This window comes from Talpa occidentalis, unplaced genomic scaffold (assembly GCF_014898055.3).
Source record: "Talpa occidentalis isolate TD23 unplaced genomic scaffold, MPIMG_talOcc4v2.1 talOcc4.9, whole genome shotgun sequence".
NCBI classification, from domain to species: domain Eukaryota; kingdom Metazoa; phylum Chordata; class Mammalia; order Eulipotyphla; family Talpidae; genus Talpa; species Talpa occidentalis.
In genome coordinates, this window is record NW_023605305.1 from 69,299,113 (window position 1) to 69,317,281 (window position 18,169).

At 53.3% G+C, this 18,169-nt stretch overlaps 2 protein-coding genes and 1 long non-coding RNA gene across 3 annotated transcripts in view; 2 read left to right on the top strand and 1 right to left on the bottom strand.

Moving 5' to 3' along the window:
* The window catches only part of UNC5A (unc-5 netrin receptor A), a 62,117-nt gene extending 60,751 nt beyond the window's left edge, over positions 1-1,366 (top strand). Inside the window, exon 15 of the mRNA XM_037500768.2 lies at positions 173-1,366. Coding sequence (XP_037356665.1) covers positions 173-338 — 166 coding nt within the window. The 3' untranslated portion in view covers positions 339-1,366. The remainder of the gene's footprint in view (positions 1-172) is intronic.
* Positions 1,298-16,423, bottom strand: HK3 (hexokinase 3). Its single transcript, XM_037499884.2, has 19 exons — positions 16,240-16,423; positions 14,109-14,227; positions 10,398-10,560; positions 10,055-10,209; positions 9,843-9,962; positions 9,652-9,747; positions 8,680-8,779; positions 8,405-8,588; positions 7,772-7,927; positions 7,389-7,622; positions 6,765-7,060; positions 6,507-6,646; positions 6,301-6,420; positions 4,364-4,459; positions 4,080-4,179; positions 2,364-2,547; positions 2,135-2,290; positions 1,729-1,962; positions 1,298-1,643 (listed from the first exon to the last, which is right to left on the bottom strand). Exons 1-19 carry the CDS (start codon positions 16,301-16,303, stop codon positions 1,499-1,501), a joined length of 2,862 nt encoding a protein of 953 aa, XP_037355781.2. The 5' UTR covers positions 16,304-16,423; the 3' UTR covers positions 1,298-1,498.
* Positions 7,838-16,281, top strand: LOC119236183 (uncharacterized). The gene is made up of 3 exons (XR_005122999.1): positions 7,838-7,899; positions 15,447-15,565; positions 15,951-16,281. It is a non-coding gene; the product is annotated as an uncharacterized LOC119236183 (long non-coding RNA).
* Positions 16,424-18,169: the final 1,746 nt, after the last annotated feature.

Genomic DNA, 18,169 nt, shown 5'->3' on the forward strand with positions numbered 1-18,169 from the left:
GTGGGTGGGGTGGACAGGATGCCCTGTGAGGCCTGTGCCTCACCCACCAGCAATTGGGGCATCTGGGGTACCAGGGTGGAGGGGTTTCCCTGCCCTCGGGTAAGCACAGGGGTGGAGGGGACAGCCTGAGTTGCGGGCAGGCTGGTGACAAGCTCCTCTACTTCCTTTGCAGCCATCTCAGCTTCTTTGCCTCCAAGCCCAGTCCCACAGCCATGATCCTCAACCTATGGGAGGCGCGGCACTTCCCCAATGGCAACCTCAGTCAGCTGGCTGCAGCAGTGGCCGGACTGGGCCAGCCAGATGCTGGCCTCTTCACAGTATCCGAGGCCGAATGCTGAGGCCAGCCAGGCCCACAACGTCTACACTTCACCAGCTTTGGCACCCGCCAGGGACAGGCAGAAGCCAGATGGGGCCCTTTCCCCACACCGGGAGAGCTGCGTGAACAGGCCCCTGCCTGACGGACACTGTCCCTTAACACTGGTCCTTCAGGCCCGGCCTTCACTCCCACCCCACCATGGCCTGCCTGGCCAGGCTGGGACTGCCGCCTGCTCTGACTCTGCTCCGGCCCCCGGGGCCCAGAGTGGACAGTGCCTCAGCCTCAGCTGGGCCCAGCCTGTCTGTGTGTGTGTCTGTGCGTGTGATGCTACCTCTCCTCTTGCCCCTGGCCCGGGGGCCGCATACACACGGGCATGCACGCACACCCTGGGCTTGGGACATGGCCCTCAGAGCTCCTGTCTGAGCTGGACCTTATGCAAACATTTCTGTGCCTGCCGGGAGGGGGCACGTCTGAGAGGCCCGGCTCCAAGCCTGCAGGACCAAGGGGCCACAGCCGACAGGGGGAGGCCCCTGGATTCAGGCACATGACCACCACACGGGTATGTGCCCACGCATGTCTCGTGTGCTCATCTTACACGCATCCCCTCCACACACACGCATCTCATGCTGTACACCGGAGGCTGCTCACGTCTCTCATGCCTGGTGTCGGTCTACATCTGCCTCTCACATGCTGCCCTTCTCCCACCCACCCAGGGACACCCAACAGCTCCTCCCTTTCCTCCCCCAGCCCCCAGCTTCGAGGAGCCCTGCCCAGTGGGGCATGTGAATATGCAATGGGAGCCCCGGGCTGGTCAATGGCAAGTGTGCATGCCGTGGCGTGCCGTTCCTGGGGCTGGCCGGTAACCCCATGTGGGGCCTGTCACGTGAAGTTCGTGCCCTGACTCTGTCTCAAGTGCATTCACGCACTTACACTTGGCCTTATGTACACAGCCTTGCCCGGCCGCCGGGGCGCGTAGGGATTTTAGCGGACGTGAATGTAAATAAATTATATATATATATTGCTAACCCAAGTGCTACTTCTCTTGGGGAAAGCCAGGGGTTGAGATCAATAGCCACAGAAGGGACACACAGGCTGTTCTGGGAGTCCTGAGTTACTAGACCTGACTGGGGAAACAGTCGGGTCTAGAACCTGGTCCAACAAGGCTGGTTCCTGGCGACTTCCTCAGACATGGGTCTTCTGGGCAAGGCGGCAGGCAACGGCAGTGACCAGCGCTGCACCTTTGCCGGATCCGTCCTCCGACTGCAGGAAAGTGACCACACAGCGAGGGGCCAGCTCCTGCACTGTGGCCGCCACCAGAGTGGAAAAGCTGTGAGGGGGAGGGGCTAAAGTAAGCCCAGGTTAACCAGGCCCCCTTGGCCAGGCCCCCTCCCCAGCCCAGCACCCAAACTCACTGGGGGTGCAATTTGTAGAGGGTCCCATCCACCCCCACAGACACAGTCAGCTCTTCCAGGCCCCGGTTCTCACGAATCTTCTCCACCACGGCAGCCACACCTGCCCCACAAAGCTGGGCAGCCCGCTGGGACACAGCCTGGCACACCTCCAGGACCATCAGGGCATCATCTGTGTTCAGGGGCAGCCCCAGATCCTCCAGGATGGCTCGGACCTGCCTCAGGGCCAGGCTGTCGCTGGGGATAGGAAAGAACAGAGCACAGAGAACCAGGGTCCTGCAGTCCCTACCCACTTCTCTCACGGCTTCTCCATCCTCTGGGGTGAACCTCCCACCAACAAGCACTTCACCCAAAGTGGACAAAGAGACTCCTTTGGGAGGCTGGAGGAGGTAATGTAGGTCTCATGCACCTTTCAATCTCAGAGAGAAACTTGGTTTTGAAGATGTCCCTGGTCTGAAGATGCTGGGTCTGCTGGCCCCGGAAGAGAACTCCAAGACTGGTCAAATGCAAGAGAACATGGCGGACGATCTCCCCCAGGTACATGCCACTGATCATCTTCTCAAACCTGCACAAAATCATGTCTTTGCATAGGGCAGGAGACCTAGCCAGCCAGCCATCCTGCTAGGGCCAGCCCATACCTCTGCTTGCCGGGATTGATGGATGCCTGGTCAACACGTGCATCGAAGCAGGTGCTGAGCATGTCCAGAGAGCCATCATCCCCAAAGGCACCCCACTCCATGTTGATACACATGTTGCCAGAATCCCCGGGCACACTTGCCACATTCTGGAGCTCCTCCATGTAGCAGGCATTGGTGCCAGTTCCTGCAGAGAGATCCGATGGGGTAGGAGCCACTGACTGAGGCAGACAAGGCCCTGTTGAGCCCTTCCCATACTGAGAGGGCAAAATTTGGGCTCATTCCCTGCCTCTCAGTTACCCCATGCTCACAACCTGCCCAAGGTGCTGGTCCTGCCACCTTTCTGACATCTCTGCCACAGACCTCTGCCGCTGACCCTCCAGCATCAGCTCCTCCAGGTTTCCACTACTTTGAAGCCCCACCAGCACCGCCATCAGTGCATGTGTCATGTGAGCCCACGTGCTGCTAAAATGTCATTCCATTAGGAGTATATGACAGGCCTCTTCCTGCGGGTGAGAGCCCACGCTTCCCAAACTGGCCATCAAGGCCTTTAATCAAACTAGCAGGTGTGAGCCAGGAGCTGAAGACTAAGAGAGGACTCAGACAAAACGAGGCCCACAGTGGCCACAGGTTGGGCAATGAGCAGCCAACTCTGATAGTGTGTTGTCTAAATAGACATGCAAAGAAGAGCACTGTGGGGACCCTGACGACTGGTGAGTCTTCCAAGGCTACAGAGAGGAAGTGACATTTGTATTTGAGGTCAAGAAGCACAGAAAGGAAAGGCATTCCAAGCAGAGGGCATACCCTGGGTAAAGGCATCTCCCTCCTCCCCAACACTCAGTCAGCTCTAGGCAGGTGGTCTCCTGAACAGGCCCACCCAAAATTTCTCCATCCAGTTGTTTATTCTCACAGCATCTCTCAAGAAGACCCAGGTCTCGCAGGAGGCCAGAGTGGACCTTGTATTCTAAGAGACCAGTGCCCAGGGATCAGTGGAAGTCCTCCCTCACCTAACTGGATCCTTTCTTCCTAAGTCCCACTCATACTGCTTTCTCAACCTCATCACTCTGGCCTGCAGAACCAGATTCATCTCTCTGTGAATGCCATGTGATGTTCTGGGCTTAGCCGCTGGCAGATGGTCAGTTCTGAGAAGGCAGGGAGTTCCCCTTCTTCTTGTCTTCCTGTCCCTTCATCCATCCCTCAGCTGGCCACAGAATAAGTGATTAATATAGACTTAAAATTTTGGAATACCTGGAGGACTCTCAGCCCTCCATCTCTATCCCCTGCCCCACAGTTCCTAGCACTGGTTGGGACCATGGCACCAGGAGCCAGGCATCATGCCAGGCATTGCCCCCTCTCGTTACATCCTCATGTCCCTTTGAGACAGGCATTATGACTCTCCATCTCAGAGACAGAGAAATGGAGGCTCTGGGACTTGCCCATGGTCCCGCAGGTACACGTGGCAGAGCCCGTATTTCCACCCAAATCTGTATGACTCCAAAACTCAGATCCATTGAACAGTGACCAAATGGAGTCTTTGAGAGCTTAAGTGACTGTGAGACAGCAGCTGAGCTGAGCTAGACCCCCCTTACCTGATAGAGGGTTCCAGTTCCCTATTGGGTAGAGGGGGATAATCCCATATCCCCCAAGCCAGGGAACATCTAACTCAAGAAACCACCAGGAGGCAGTGAATTATCATCAAACAGTAGGGCCCCTCCTCACCGACAATGAGGCCGACCTCGCAGCAGGGATCCTCATAGCCACAGGACATCATGGTCCCCACTGTGTCATTGACAATGGCAACCACATTCAGCTCCACTCCCTGCACACAAAAGGATGCTGCTAGTTGCTGGGCAACGGGGTCGTCACGGCAACTGGTGCTGGACCCAAAGGTCTCTACAGCAGAGGCCCCCCCTGTCACAAAGCAGGGGACCCTTTGCTCCCCTCAAGGTCTGCTGAAAGCCCCAAAGCAACTATGGAGTCAGGGAGTCACCCAGACCCCTTACCTGTTTACGCCCAATGGCTTCCCGCAGCAGACAAACAACATCTTGGCCCTCACAGTCTGATGCTTTAAAGCCTTTCGTCCAGTTCAGGAGGATGCCCTGCAATGGGGCCAAGGTGGGGCAGGAAGCTGTAGGTGTATCTTACTCTGTTTCTCCAAAGCTTGGATCCCTTCATTGTACACAATATCTCCCTCCCTGGCAGGATTCCCTGTCCACTCTGCCATAAGGCTGAGTACTCTGCCGTCTGCCCCCTCCCAACTCCCTGGGAGGCTTCTGGTATGAAGGGACCTATTAATAAGCCACAGATCTACGCATTCTATTATTAGAAGCCTCAATGGATCTGAGGGTCTGGCCATCTTAAGACATTTGCCCAGAAGGAATGGCCCTTTGTAATTGGGTTAGGAATGAACAGAGCTGATAAAGTGAGTGCTGCGTAGGTATGAGAAAGGGGCAGACCACAGATTCTAGTCTTTCAGAAAGAACTAGCAAGAGCTATGGGAATGGAAGGAATTTCTCCCAGTATTATTTCCTTTTATCCCTTTAGCCATGTAACAACAGATATTCTACACTCATTGTCTCAAAAATAGAAACCAGAGAGAGGAAGAGAAGAGATAGTCTAGAGGAGACCAGATCATGAGTAATAGCAAAGCTTCCATGCTCCCTGACAAGGGAAGGCCCCCACACACACCAGCTTGGAGAAGGGGGGCAGGTGTAGAGGGGAGATCTGGCCAAGCCGAATTTTGGATGACTTCCGAGAAAGGAGTCCTATGTCCTTTTCTGTGGGGGAGGGAGGAGACAGAGGGATTTGGGTGATTTGAGAGCAGAGGAGGCCTCTTCTCCTTCCCTATTTATGGACCACGGAGATGCCAAGACCCACAAGAGGAAGCAGCAGAGTCTAGACCACTGGAGTCTGGGTGACTCCCTGAGTCCCCCATGTCTGCCCATTCTGTACACATGTGCAGCCAAGATGGGCCCCTCTGTGGAGAAGAGATCCAAATTGACTAACATGATGTTCTCCCCACAAAAAACATTGTGGACTCAATAAAGTGATAGGAAATGCGGAAGACTGTGTTTCTTGCATGCTTCACTATGCATACTGAGTCCCACATGCTCTTCCCACTTGAAAAAGAATAATCAGGTGTGTGCATTTAGCTTAGCCTAGAGTGGAGCAGACCCACAGGAAGGCCCTGATGATTACTTGACTCAAAGGATCACCATGTAAAAGAAAGCTGAGGACAGTGTCTGAAAGGTGACAGTGGGAGCAGAGTGCGAGGACTGTGAAGATGGTGGAGTGGATGAGCACAGGCGAGAACACAATGGCACCCTTAGTGAGCTCCTGGTCACAAGAGCCTTTTTGGCAGAAGAGATGCCTGAGCACCTGGCTCAGAGTTCTTGGAGGAGTTGTCCCCACGACAGGCCCCAGGTAGGGAGTTGAGTACTCTCATGAGGACACCCAGTCCCCAGCCAGGCCCTGAGAAGACACAGCAAAGGCAGGAAGGGGAGAGAAAGCTAGCAGCCCCTTCAAGAGAGCGGAACAAATGTGGTTCCCCTGGGTGTCATTGGTCCATGAACCAACGCTGGAGGTGACATAGCCCCTATGTCCCTCATGTAGTCCCTATCCGAGCACACACTGATTCTGAGGAGCCCAGACATCACCCGACTCTCCTGCCCACTACCAGCCCCAGAGGTGTCCACAGCCTGATCCTAGGCCTCTTTAGAGTCCTGCATTCCAGGCCACTTCACCACACCCCCTCCACCTAGGCACACCACACCTGGGGGAACTGAGACCGAGTTCAAACCCAACCAACCAGGGCCTCTACCTGCTCCCCCAGCTGGCCCAGGGCACTTGAAGCCCTCTCACTGGCCTCCTACCCACTCCAGGAAGGGTATGTAGGGGTCGAGCTCCCAGGGATGACTTCTCCTGGTCCTCCCTTCCTTACCTGGTCCAGGCCAATCTGCTTGCAAGGGAAGGAGAAGGTAAAACCCAGGGGGAGGCTCTGCCCACTCAGGCCCTGCTTCTGCTGGAAGTCCACAATGCAGTCCACGATGTGGTCGAAGAGCTGAGGGATAGGGCAAGCCAATGTATGGGGCCACCTCTTGCCTCAATCCTTCCCCACTCCTTACATCAGGCCCAGGCTGTGGGTACCTGCTGTCCAGAGCCCTGGGCTACACTCTCAGGGATGGAGTAGACCTGGTTGGTGATCTGCACACCTCCTGTAGCCACACGCACCAGAAGGACCCGAAAGTTGGTGCCCCCAAGGTCCAGGGCCAGGAAGTCCCCTCGTTCTGTGGGTGCAGAGACCTTCAGTGCCAGGACAGAGCTGGACAGAGCTGGCTCCATCACAGCACACTGGGTAACTCCCTGAGCCTGTGTCCCAGCCCCACCCTCAGTCCAGGTCCTCACCGCTGCCATCAGGTGTGGCCCGGACGTAAGTGGGCAGCATGCGGAGGGAGGAGACTTCCCCTCGGAGCCCCTTGGCCATGGCCTCTCGCATCTGTGTCTGCACCGCTGCTAGCTGCTGTTGGCTCAAGCGGAATGGTGCCAGGGTCTCCTCCAACAGGCGCCGGTGGGCAGCCAAGCGGGCAGCCACAGCGGTCACCATTGCCACACCCCGGCCACCCCCATCCACCGTTGGGATGAAGGACACATCACATTCTGGGGCCAGGAGCATCACTGTGTCCTGTAGAATGCTGAGGAACCTATACAGACACATACCAGGCACACCCTGGCTTGGTACCCAGTCCTGAAGTCCCGGGCCCCATTACTTAAAATCAGTTTAATTCTAAATCCATCTGTGCAACAATCATATGCCCAGCACCCCAGAAAACTCCTCCCTTGCACAGCCAAGGAAAAGCATCCTTTCTCTCCTCTGACTTCATTGGCTGCCCGCCCCCCTCCGGGTCCCACCTGGCCCTCACACTGTTTGGGTACCATTCGTACCCACTGCCCCACACCCTCCAGGTGCTACCACAAGCATACTGGTGTTCCTGCTACCTGCTGTTACAAGCTCGTGTGTATTCCCAGTACCTGGGGTGCCGCTCAAACACGCCACCTCCGGTGGCCACAGCAATCTGAAGCGTCTGCTGCTCCCGGCTGTGCTGGAGGCGGGTGAGGACAGCGGCCAGGGCAGCAGCACAGAGCCGGGCAGCCCGAGTGCACACAGCCACACACACCTGCTGCACGAGCTTGGCATCCGAGGCCCCGACGCTCAGGCCCAGGTCCTGCAGGACAGCCTGCACACGGGCTGCCCCGGCTGAGAAGCTGGGGGGACAGGGTGCTGCTTTGGGGCTCAAGTAGCCCAGAAGCTCCCAGCCTGGCCGAAAACCCCATGGCTATGCTATGGGCAGAGCCATACCCCCTCTCCCAAGATGAGATCCCTTTGTCCAAGTCCGCTCCCCTCTCCCACTCACCTCTCCATTTCAGCCACATGCTGCAGGAGGATGCTGCCCTGGCTCAGCAGGGAGGAGGAGACACAGCCTCCAAAGAGGACCCCACGCTCAACCAAGTGAACTAGCACCAAGCGCACCAATTCACCCAGGTACAGACCCCCAATCATCTTCTCAAACCTGCAAGTGGGAAGGGTTGCTAGCCAGAGCCTCTCCGAAACCCTCAGTTCACCCTGTCCTGCCTCCAACTTACTTTGGGGTCCCTAGACTAGAGGTTCCAGAAGCAGATGGTCTCCCAGGAAATAGGTGTTTTACCCAGAACCTGCTGCATCCTTTTCCAGCTTAGGTGGGATTCAGGGGGCTCCTGAGGTTGGCATAACCCACAGGAAGACAGTAGACACTTTACTCAGCTTCCTCCACTGCCCTATCTGTCAGGGTTGTCCAGAGTCAAGAATAAGGGAAGAGAAGGAAAGGCTGAAAACTCTGGATTCTAGAACCTCAAACCCTTCCTTCTTTGATTCTGTCTAGGCCCTCCCAAGGGGTAACCTGGAGACCCTTCAAGTGAGAGAGAGAATGGCTGGAGGGCTCAAACAGAGGGATAGCAGAGGGAGAGGAAAGCAGAGCAGGGATGGGGCCTGGAGCAAAAGTTTGGCTCACCTCTGAGCACCAGGATTCAGGGACTGGTGGTCCAGGGCATGGTCAAAGGTGGTCAGCACTGGCCCCAGGGCCTTGTCATCGCTGAAGGAGCCCCACTCAACACTGACACAGACACGGCCCCGGTCCTCATCCAGTACTGCCACATGCCGTGCCTCCTCCATGTAACATGCATTGGTGCCAGTGTCTGGCAGGGAAGACCCCATCAGGGCCTGCCCACCAGGCAGCCATGCACAAATCCACCCACCACCCACCATCACAAATGGTCCGCAGCTCACCTACAACGAGACCGATCTCACATGGCCCAACCCCGGGTTCACAGCCCATCATGGTGCCCACCGTGTCATTCACCACGGCAACCACATCGATGCTATAGGCCTGGACAATGGAGAGGGCAGAGGTCATAGCCAGCCTGCATGGGCAAAGCAGAGAACCTGGGGAATGGGCAGGACTGGGGCTTCAATGGAGATACCCAGAGCCCATTAAACATGTGCGTCCCCATGCCTGCACTCTTGGGTACCATATGCTCCAGGTTCTCCCACCCTACAGAGAGTTTTCCTCCCATTCCACACCCACCCTGCCTCCTCCACCCCCAACTCAGGCCCTGGAGGGCTCCACTTCCCACCTCAGTCATCACCTCCAGAATATCTGTGCTCCCCACAGGACCCAGGTGAGATGAGCAAGCATGGCACCTTGAAGACTGCACCCTAGACACCTCCTCGAGAGGGCCTCCTCCTGGCCTCCTCCTTCCCAAGCCTGTTCCTTCCAGCCCTGACTTCTGCCACTCACACACCATAGCAGTGAGTCCAGACAGAACCCTTTCTCACACATCCAGACTTGTGTTCATGACCTTCTCTGAAAGGACATACCTGCCCAATGCCAGCATGATACGCCTGGCAAACGGATTGTTCAAGGCCCTGTTCTGTCTTGGTGGCCCTCCCCAGCACACCCAGTGTCACTGGGCTCCTCAGCAGGGATGAGCTGTCATTGGAATGCTTTCCCCACTAGATGACAGTATCAAGTCATTTCACCTGTTTCCACAAGAGTCCTAAACATTTATTTGACTTTTCTTAGTCTCAGTCTCCTAACCTATAACATGGGAATGGATGCAGCATTTAACCCAGGGTTAAACACAATAAAGAATATAAACAGGAAAGGAAAGCAGGTCTTTCCAGAAGCATTGGCATTGCCTATGGGTAGCTGGTGTGGTCTGCACAGGCAGCCCTCCCAGCATCCCTGCCTCCACTCACCCCCTGCCTCTGGATGGCTTCTCGCAGCATCTGGACCACATCCTGGCCTTCCACACCACTGCACTTAAAACCTTTTGTCCAGGAAATGAGGGTGCTCTGGGGGCAGAAATGCTGGGTCACTCTTCCAACAATCTTCACGGGGCTGCCCATCACAGCCTCCACCCTCCATCCCCATGCCCACTCTGCCTCACCTTGTCCAGGCCCGTCTGGTGACAAGGGAAGGGGAAGTTGAACCCAAGCTGCAGACTCTGTTTGTCCAAGGGGAGCATATCCAGGAATTCCGACAGACAGCGGGAGGCAAAATCAAAGAGCTGTGGGACAGGAGACAGGTGGGGGCTCAGCTCTGCACACTGGAGCCCCAACTGCCCAGCAGAGCTCCAGGGATTAAGCACTGAGCACTCACCTGCTCACCGGGACCCAACATCACCTCTTGGGGAATCACAAACTCCTGGCTTTGGGGCTCCATCCTAGGCCCAGCAGTGCCCATCAGGGTCACCCACAGAACACGTAGTGAGGCCCCTGTGGCCCCCAGCTCCAGCACCACAAAGTCTCCTTGCTCTGGGGGCAAGAAGATCATAGGCACACAGCTGGCAAGACAGCCTTCTGCCTGCCTGAAACACCCCCAAAGCCCACAGAATCTGGGCAAGGGACCTTAGAAATAGGGATGGGAATAAGGAACGTGCCCCATTTCCAGATCAAAATATTTTCCCCAGGGCTGGCCCCCTGTCTTAGTCTATGCCACCCACCAGTGCCATGTGGGGTAGACCCCACAAAGGTGGGCAGCATCCGGACAGCAGAGGCGGAGCTGGCCTGCCCCTTCAGTGCCTGCTCCATGGAGGCCAGGAGGCTAGCTTGGATCTGCCGCAGCTGCGCCTCCGTCACCTTGAACTTCTGTAGACACTCCTGCACCTGGGGAGAAACAGAATGACATCTGGATCTGCTTGACCTAGCCCTGTTTCCCGATTCTAGCCAAAACAGAGTCTAGTCCTGCTCAGCTCATCCCCACAACCCCTCACCAGTCCAGACCAGAACTCATCCCTTGGTTTCCCCAAGAGATGGTGAGTGCCGTGCCTGAGCCCTCTGGAGCCTGGCTTGTCTCCCGGTACATGTCTGCCTCCTGGGCTCTTCACACACGCACAACTCTCTTTAGCTCACATCCTCAGAACACTCCTTTCTAGAAGGAGGACCCACCTGCCTCCGCCTCCTACTCCATTCTCTCCTGGCTCCTGCTCAGCTCCCTACATCCCCCTTCACTTCTTTGAATTTGAAGTTTGACGAGGCCTTTCCAGACACATACATTACAGATCCACTCTGGCTTGCCAGAACCTAGGCAGTTGTTTTTAGTGAGCAAATGAACAAGGGCGTGAATGAACTTCAAGTTCAGGTGCTTCCCTCTCCCAATCCACTCAGGAGGAGCCTAAGCAAGCCCAGCACAGGAGAGCCTGGAGCCATCCCTCCCATCAGCCGGCCGTACTTCCCACAGACACTGGCTGCCCACTGTTCCAAGCCCTGTGCACTGCGTGACCCACCCAGCCCTACACTGGGGAGCTAGGACTCCATTGTAGGGGAAGAAAATAAGCAAAGAAACATGTAATATAGTTCTGGTAGTGATGGTAGAAAAGAAAGGCAGGAACTGAATTTAGAGAGTGGGCAGGAGAAGAGGGATTTTGGGATTTTGGGATTTTGGTCAGGGCAGGTCTCCCTGAGGAGGTAGCCTAAATGAAGGAAGGGAACAAGTCATTTGAAGATCTAAGGAAAGAGTGTAAAGGGTTTTTCTTCAGAAGAAGAGGATGAATTTGGGGTAAGGCAGGGCCAGGCGGGTACCAGAGTAGGTAGGCCGGGATGCAGAGGGTGGGACACCATGTTCTTATCCAATGGAAGACTGAGATGAGGAAGCTTCCATCTCTGGATGGAGAACTCCCCTAAGGGCCCTCTGGCCCATTCATCAAAGAAGCCCCAAGGGCCTCCCTGGGTTTCTTGGGGACTCACAGCCCTGTGATTGCATTCTCCAAGGCCTAACCTTTCCCCGGCCCCCACCTGCTGTTGCCCAGGGATACCATTCCTCAGATGCCACGGGACTTGTACCTGCAAAGTAACTACTCAGGCACGCAGAGAGAACCAGCTAAAAGAGCTGCCCATGGAGGGAGAGAAGGGAGACTCGGTTGTACCCCTGCTTTAGGGAGGGAATGGGAACACCTCTGAGGCAAGTGATCCTAACTGGAGTCAGATGTTTCCTTCCAAGTTTATGTTACAGCAGATGCTTTTTGCAGTCATGTGCACTAGGAGGGATGAGTCCTGTGTTATAAATGAGGAAACTGAGGCACAGAGAGGGAACATCATTTGCCTGGCCCACTGATTGTAGAGATGTTTCCACACACATGTGAAATGAAGTCTTATAAAAATTAGCAATTTCCTGAAAAGAACCCAAAGCTGATGAAGTCTGCAAGTGAAGAAATCCCATGGGTCCTGGAATAAGAAAATTTATATCTGAGTCTTCACCCACCACTTCCTGGCTATGTGGCCTGGCCTGTGACAAATCAAACTGAGAGAATAATAATACTCAGAAGGCCTGCACACCAAGAGCTGGGTCTTGTCCTCAGCTCAGATCCACACAAAGCAGCTGGCTCCAGGCAGGCACTCATGAAGGATTTGTTGATTGAGTGGTTGTGGTGACAAAAGAACTAAAGGGGATAATGTATGTGAAAGTGTAAAGTGCTGTTCAGATATAAGGGGTGTTTTATCACAGTTTAATGACAATAGCAGTTCTGGGGAAGTCTATGACTTGAGCAAATGGATGTTTTTCTTCCTTTTCCTCCTGGGTACAGTGAGAGGAGCAAGAAATAACTGGGAGATGGGCAGAGGCCACAAAAGATTATGGAGGACTTCCCTGACCAAATCTGATGGGTGTGAAGTAGCCAGGAGCAGCTACTGAAGTCCTCCCTGCAGGAAGAGTAGGAAGAGGCCACAGCCAGGAGAGCGAGGGCAAAGCCTCAGACAGGGTCAATTCAATATGGCTACACTGCTGGCTCCTTTGAGCAACTTGCTGCATCGGTCAGTCTGACCCTATCACTCACCTCTCTGAGCAGGTTTTCTCTTCTATGAAGTAGGAGCAAATATAGCACCCACTTCTCAGAGGGGCATGAGGCTGAGAAGACAGTAGCTGTTAAAGGGTGGAATAATGGCCAGCCAGGAAGACATATTCAATGAAATGTGGGTTCCTTTTCCTCTGTGCGGGAGAGTCTGGTTCCAAGCAGAGCCCAGGGTAACACGTTCGGTAAGGGACTCTGAGACAGGGCTGGGCTCTCACCACACAGCCACATGAGCCTGGTCCTCAGATCATCGTGGGAAGGGGAGTTGAAGTAGAGGCCTGTGGAGCTGATGGGGACCAAGGTCACAGGAAATTAAGCATCTGTGAAGTCTCCCAAAACCAAAGGAAATTATCTTTAAACTACAGATGTGTGTGTTGGTGCCAGCAGGGGAAATGTGGGACTGGCACAGGGAGGAGAGGGTGGTGGTGACAGACCCTAGAGAAAGCCCAGTCATGGCTCAGTCCTGTGGCCCAGTTATGGGTTGGGCCCAGAGGAAATGCTTACAGCAGGGCCTGGGGCAGTTTTGGATTGAGGTGAAGTGGGAGCATAAAATGCAGTAAGCAGTGATGCCCCCACCATTTGTGCAGTAAGACAAGCCTAGCAAAGCAAACCAGTACCTAAAGAAATGACAGGAACCAATTCAAAAGCCCTTTCCTGGGGCCCTCCTCTATGCAAGTTCTTTTTCTCCATTAGCTCGCTTCATCCTACAGGGGTCACGGGGAAGACTAGATCTTATTTTCCTCCATTTGCTGATGAAGAAACAGAGAGTAAGAGGTCTGAAATGACTTACACAAGTATTTCCTGCTTGAGGGTGTGGTAGGCAAGGGCTTCTAAATCTTTGTCAAGATGACAGAAAAAAGAGAAACTCACTTCTGAGTTAGCCCAAGGCATGTGGCCTCTGCTACAGAATCACTTCTGAGTTAAGTTCACCCTGAAATCACCTGTGGGCCTGTGAGGACTGTGCTGAGGGGGTAGGGGGAGGCATGCAGGAGTGACTGGAGCTGTAGGGAAAGGAAGGGTCCTAAGAACACAGGAAGGAGGAGAGGGCACTAAGCAAGGAAGTGTTGAAAACCCCTAAGACTCCTTTCTAGACAGTGCCAATCCATTCCCCGTGTGGCAAGGTGGCAAAAAGAGTATATTTATAACTGAGACACACCAGCTCAAGGTCCTGTCAGGCCTTAAACTCAAGCCACTTCATCTCTTCATGAGCCTCCTCTTCATAAGCTCCAAAATGAGATCACCCCCTCCTGGCAGTCATGTGGAGTCTCCAAGGAGGTGGAAGGCTCAGCTGTACCATGGGATCTCCAGCCCATGCTGCCTCTGACAGCCTTGAACAGTCAGGAGATGGGAGCCCCCTGCTGAACTTACCAGCTCAGAGCTGTCTGAAAGGCAGGGCAAATCCTTCTGGGGGCAACCTGGGACTCTGTTCCCCCTCAATGCTCCAGACCCCATGGCGTCCATGTGATTCCACATTGTAGGGTGGCCACCTACGGGAGCAAAGGGGCAGCAGGGTGAACCATTTACTCTGCAAGCCCTAGGAAGCCATAATCCAGACCCTGAACTTTCTTCCTTGTGAAGGTCACCAGGAACGAAGTTGTGGACACAGCTCAGAAACTCTGACCATCAGAGAGCCTTTAGTAATCAACCAGAAGGCCCCCAGAAACATGTGGAAGAAGAGAACACTGGGAAGTCTGATTTTTCAATCCAAAGCCATTCATCCATTGTTGTTCATTCATATTTACTGGTTCCTGATGCTGTGTCAGATGCTGGGGTACAGATGAAGCAGACCTACATCCTCCATCTAGACCTACCCAGCCTCACCAACAATCACAGTACACAGATGGTGATAAAGATGGACATGCTGTTGTGTTTAAAGATTTGGAACACAGGACATGGTGTTAGAAGTTGCCAAAGATATGCTGGAGAAGCAGGCAGGACTATGGAGGGACTTCATGCCAAGCTACACTGTGTAAGTTTCATCCTGATGATGATAGGGAGCTGTGGACAGGGGTGCTTCAGAAAGGAGTTCTACTAATGTTGGGACTTTGGGCAAGGCATTCACCACTTATTCGAATTTCAGTTTCTTCATCTGTAACACAGAAGGAAAAACTTACCTTCACAAAATGGAATAACACCTGGGATAATACTTTAGGAAATTTAATGCACAACACAAATGTTAGCTCAAGGGTGGGTTTTGGAAGATGCAGTGATGCCAAGCTAAAAGACCCCTGCGCTCAGAGTCAAAGTCTCAGCTCTCTGCAAAGCAGCTGCCCTGGGTCTCTCAATTCCAAGGTCTCAATTTCTTTATCTCCAAATGAGGAGATACTGAAAGAGCGCCTTGCTCAGAGTGTGTCTCCTCATTTGCTTAGCTGAATCTGAATGGAAAGTGAATGAGCCTCAATTTTCACTGCCATCACAGGACAAAAATTCAGTTCTTGTAACAATTCACAGAGTTAATGGTTCTCAAAGCCCTTTGCACACAGTAAAGAACATATGAAATGTCAGGTGTTTTGCTCACTCAAGCTAGAGGTGGTGTTGCTGTCCCTGGAAGATTCCAAGGGAGCCTTCAGTGAGTCAGGTGTCCTTCAGGGGTGGAGGAAGAGGGAGATGCAGGGGGAAAATAGTGCAAAACTTTATATTATGGCATTGCAGCCCTTTACAGTGTCTACAACCTGTTCCTTCTCGCCATTCCCCTCTACACTCTAGGTGCAGTGACTGCCTGGTCTCCTGCCACTGAGACTTCATCCACAGTGCTCCCCAAGTCTGGAACTGCTGTGTCTGACTCATTCATGCACCTTCAATGCCCAGCTCAGGTTTTGGCACAGGTAGGTGTTAATACAGCTTTGAAAAACTGAGCGCAAGGGATCAGTATTACCAAGAAATATAACAAATCTTCCCAAAGATGCATTTACCTAGACTCAGTTTCTACATCTGCCAAGTGGGAAAGTTAATTTCACCCATGTTACAGGTCTGTTTCAAGGATGAATGGGGTAAATGAAGCATTTACCTTTGGAAAGGGCCAAGGGCTGCACATGTGGTGAACTTTCATGTTCAAGGCTCAGCTAGCTCCCTCATTCACTCACTCTCTTACTCATTCCCTCTTCCATTCAACATTTAGTCAGCACTTCTATATGCCAGATTCTGCAGCTTCTCCCAAGAAATCCTGGTGTTTACTTTCTCAGTAAATGTATTCATTTCTGTCTCTTCCAGATGAGAACCCCTGTGGGGAGGAACAAGTCCCCCGTATCATTAGGCCTGCCTGCCCCCAAGAATCCAGCCCAGGATCTGCATATGTTTAAGTGTGGCCCCTTGGTTTTTAACTCAGTGAATCAACTACATGGAGTGAGTCTTCCTTCTGAAAAGTATCCAGGGACTGCTGCTAAGGCTAGGAGCCACCCAGGAGGACCAGCTGGCTTAGTCTTTCCAGACTCCTCTAGTACAGGCCAAGCAGAGGACATGAGGGCGAGAGGCAGGAGCAGCACAGGCAGGAGTCTCTTACCAGGGAGAAGCAGCAGTTGGTTGCTCTCCTCGCATCCAAGCTCTTTTCTCTCAACTTGAGACATCCCACTGTCCCGGTTTGCACCCCAAAATAAACCTCACGACCTGAGTTACAATGTTTCCAAGTCCCACCCTGTTCTTCTGCAACAGCTAATTGAGGAAGTTGCATTTCCTTTTCAATCTGCCTGAGGTAGGCAGGGCCATGATGCAAATAAGCAAGATGACCTCGGGAAGCAGGAGCCCTAAACTGGCCCAGGGACTCTGAACTGGGATATCCCTTCTGTGATGCTGGGGATTTTGTCCATTTACATTCAGTATGAATTTTGAGGTAGTGGCTCACCCCTGCAAAGGAGATGTAGGGGCCGAGCCTGGGAAAGGTGCTGTAAACTGCTTGTCCAAAATGTGGAAGTACTAAGGAGCCCAAGGCAATGTGGGAACACAAGAGTAAGAGACTAACTCTGCCCTAAGTGGGTCAGGGCAAGTTGAGGAGGCTGAGTCTTGAAGAATGGCATTATATTGGCAGAAATGGTGCTGGACTGAGAGAACATGTAAAAAATCATGGAGCACAAAGCACCTTCATGAAATGGGGTACAGATTCAAGGGCCTAAAGTGGATACGTGTGGGTGGGTCTATAGGGTGGGAGAGGTGACAGGCAGACTTTAGTCTATAGACCAAGTGGGGAGAGTAGGGTCTTCTCTACTGGAAAGGGAGAGTTTCAGGCTGCAGTGCCATTGTTGGTCAACTTGGTTTTCCCTGACCAACTTGAATGGGTGTTCCTCTAAATCTATATTCCTCAAAAAGTTCCCCAAGGTCATGGCATTAGGAAGTGGGCCCTTTGGGAGGTGAAGAGGTAGGGAGGGCAGAGCCCTAACAGTTGGGATGTCCTCATAAAAGAGGTCCAGTCCTCCACGTGAAGATGAGAAGTTGGCTGTCTGCCACTCAGATGAAGGCCCTCACCTAATATTAGGCTGGCATCCTAATATTAGACTTCCAGTCTCCAGAACTGTGAGAAATAAATGTTTTTTGTTTATAAGGCACTTGTGGTATTTTGTTATAGCAACTTGACCAGACTAAGACATCATCATGGTAGGAAATTAGACATACTGCACCAATTTTCATTTTAGGGGAATTGGTGGGAAGATACTTTAAAACTCTGGACCACCTCATCATCAGTAACCCTGTCGTTATCCAGATTGTAGTGGCCCCCACTCAACAGCAGAATGGAGGCCAGGAACGACGGGTCTTATCTCACTTTTGGTATGACCAGGCCTGGAAACATGTCAGATACAAGCCCTGCTGCACAGTTCACTGAGTACCAATCAGGCACCAGGCTCTGAAGGGTAAGAAGTCAGGGTAAGAGCAGAGAAGACAGACTGGCTATCACCTACAGCATCTTGTCCAGTCTGAGTTCCAGTCTCAACCTAGCTGAGTTGGGAGAAACTTTGGAACTGAAAGTAACAGGCCCATGCCGAGAGTACCAGGGTATGCAGTCTTCTGAGTCAGGGTGAGGGCACGCACCTAACAAGCAATACCAGGACTCTTCATCTGCATTTCTGGAGGCCATTTCCCCAGTAGTCAGGGTGTCATTTCCCCAGCAGTCAAGCTCTGTCAGAACCTTTGAAGGGAGGGGTGGGCTGGGGTTTTGGTCTGTGAGCAGCTGTGACAGGCGTGGCTCTAGTGGGGGCACAGCAGAGGCCCAGAGTTCTCTTCCAACACCAAATGCCCAACAAGGGAAGGACAAGTCCTGACAAGGCTGCCTCATAGCCCCTTAAGGCCAGACTCCAGCTGTCCAAAAGGAACTAAGGAATGGGGAGAGGCAGTCAGCTGGGGAAAGGTAGGCTACAGCTAGAGCCCCACTGCTAGGCTGGGAGCCAGGCCCTCTCTGCTTGGAGCTGCTCAGACTTGCTTCTCACAGCACAGTGCCTTGGAGC

What these genes read in the sequence shown, in the direction of transcription:
- HK3 (XM_037499884.2), bottom strand. Translation starts at nt 16,303, where the DNA reads ATGTCTCAAGTTGAGAGAAAAGAGCTTGGATGCGAGGAGAGCAACCAA. An exon ending in CCAACTGCTGCTTCTCCCTG is followed by an intron (nt 14,228 to 16,239) that starts GTAAGAGACTCC and finishes TTGCTCCCGTAG; the next exon opens with GTGGCCACCCTACAATGTGG. An exon ending in CGAGGTCGGCCTCATTGTCG is followed by an intron (nt 2,548 to 4,079) that starts GTGAGGAGGGGC and finishes ATCTCTCTGCAG; the next exon opens with GAACTGGCACCAATGCCTGC.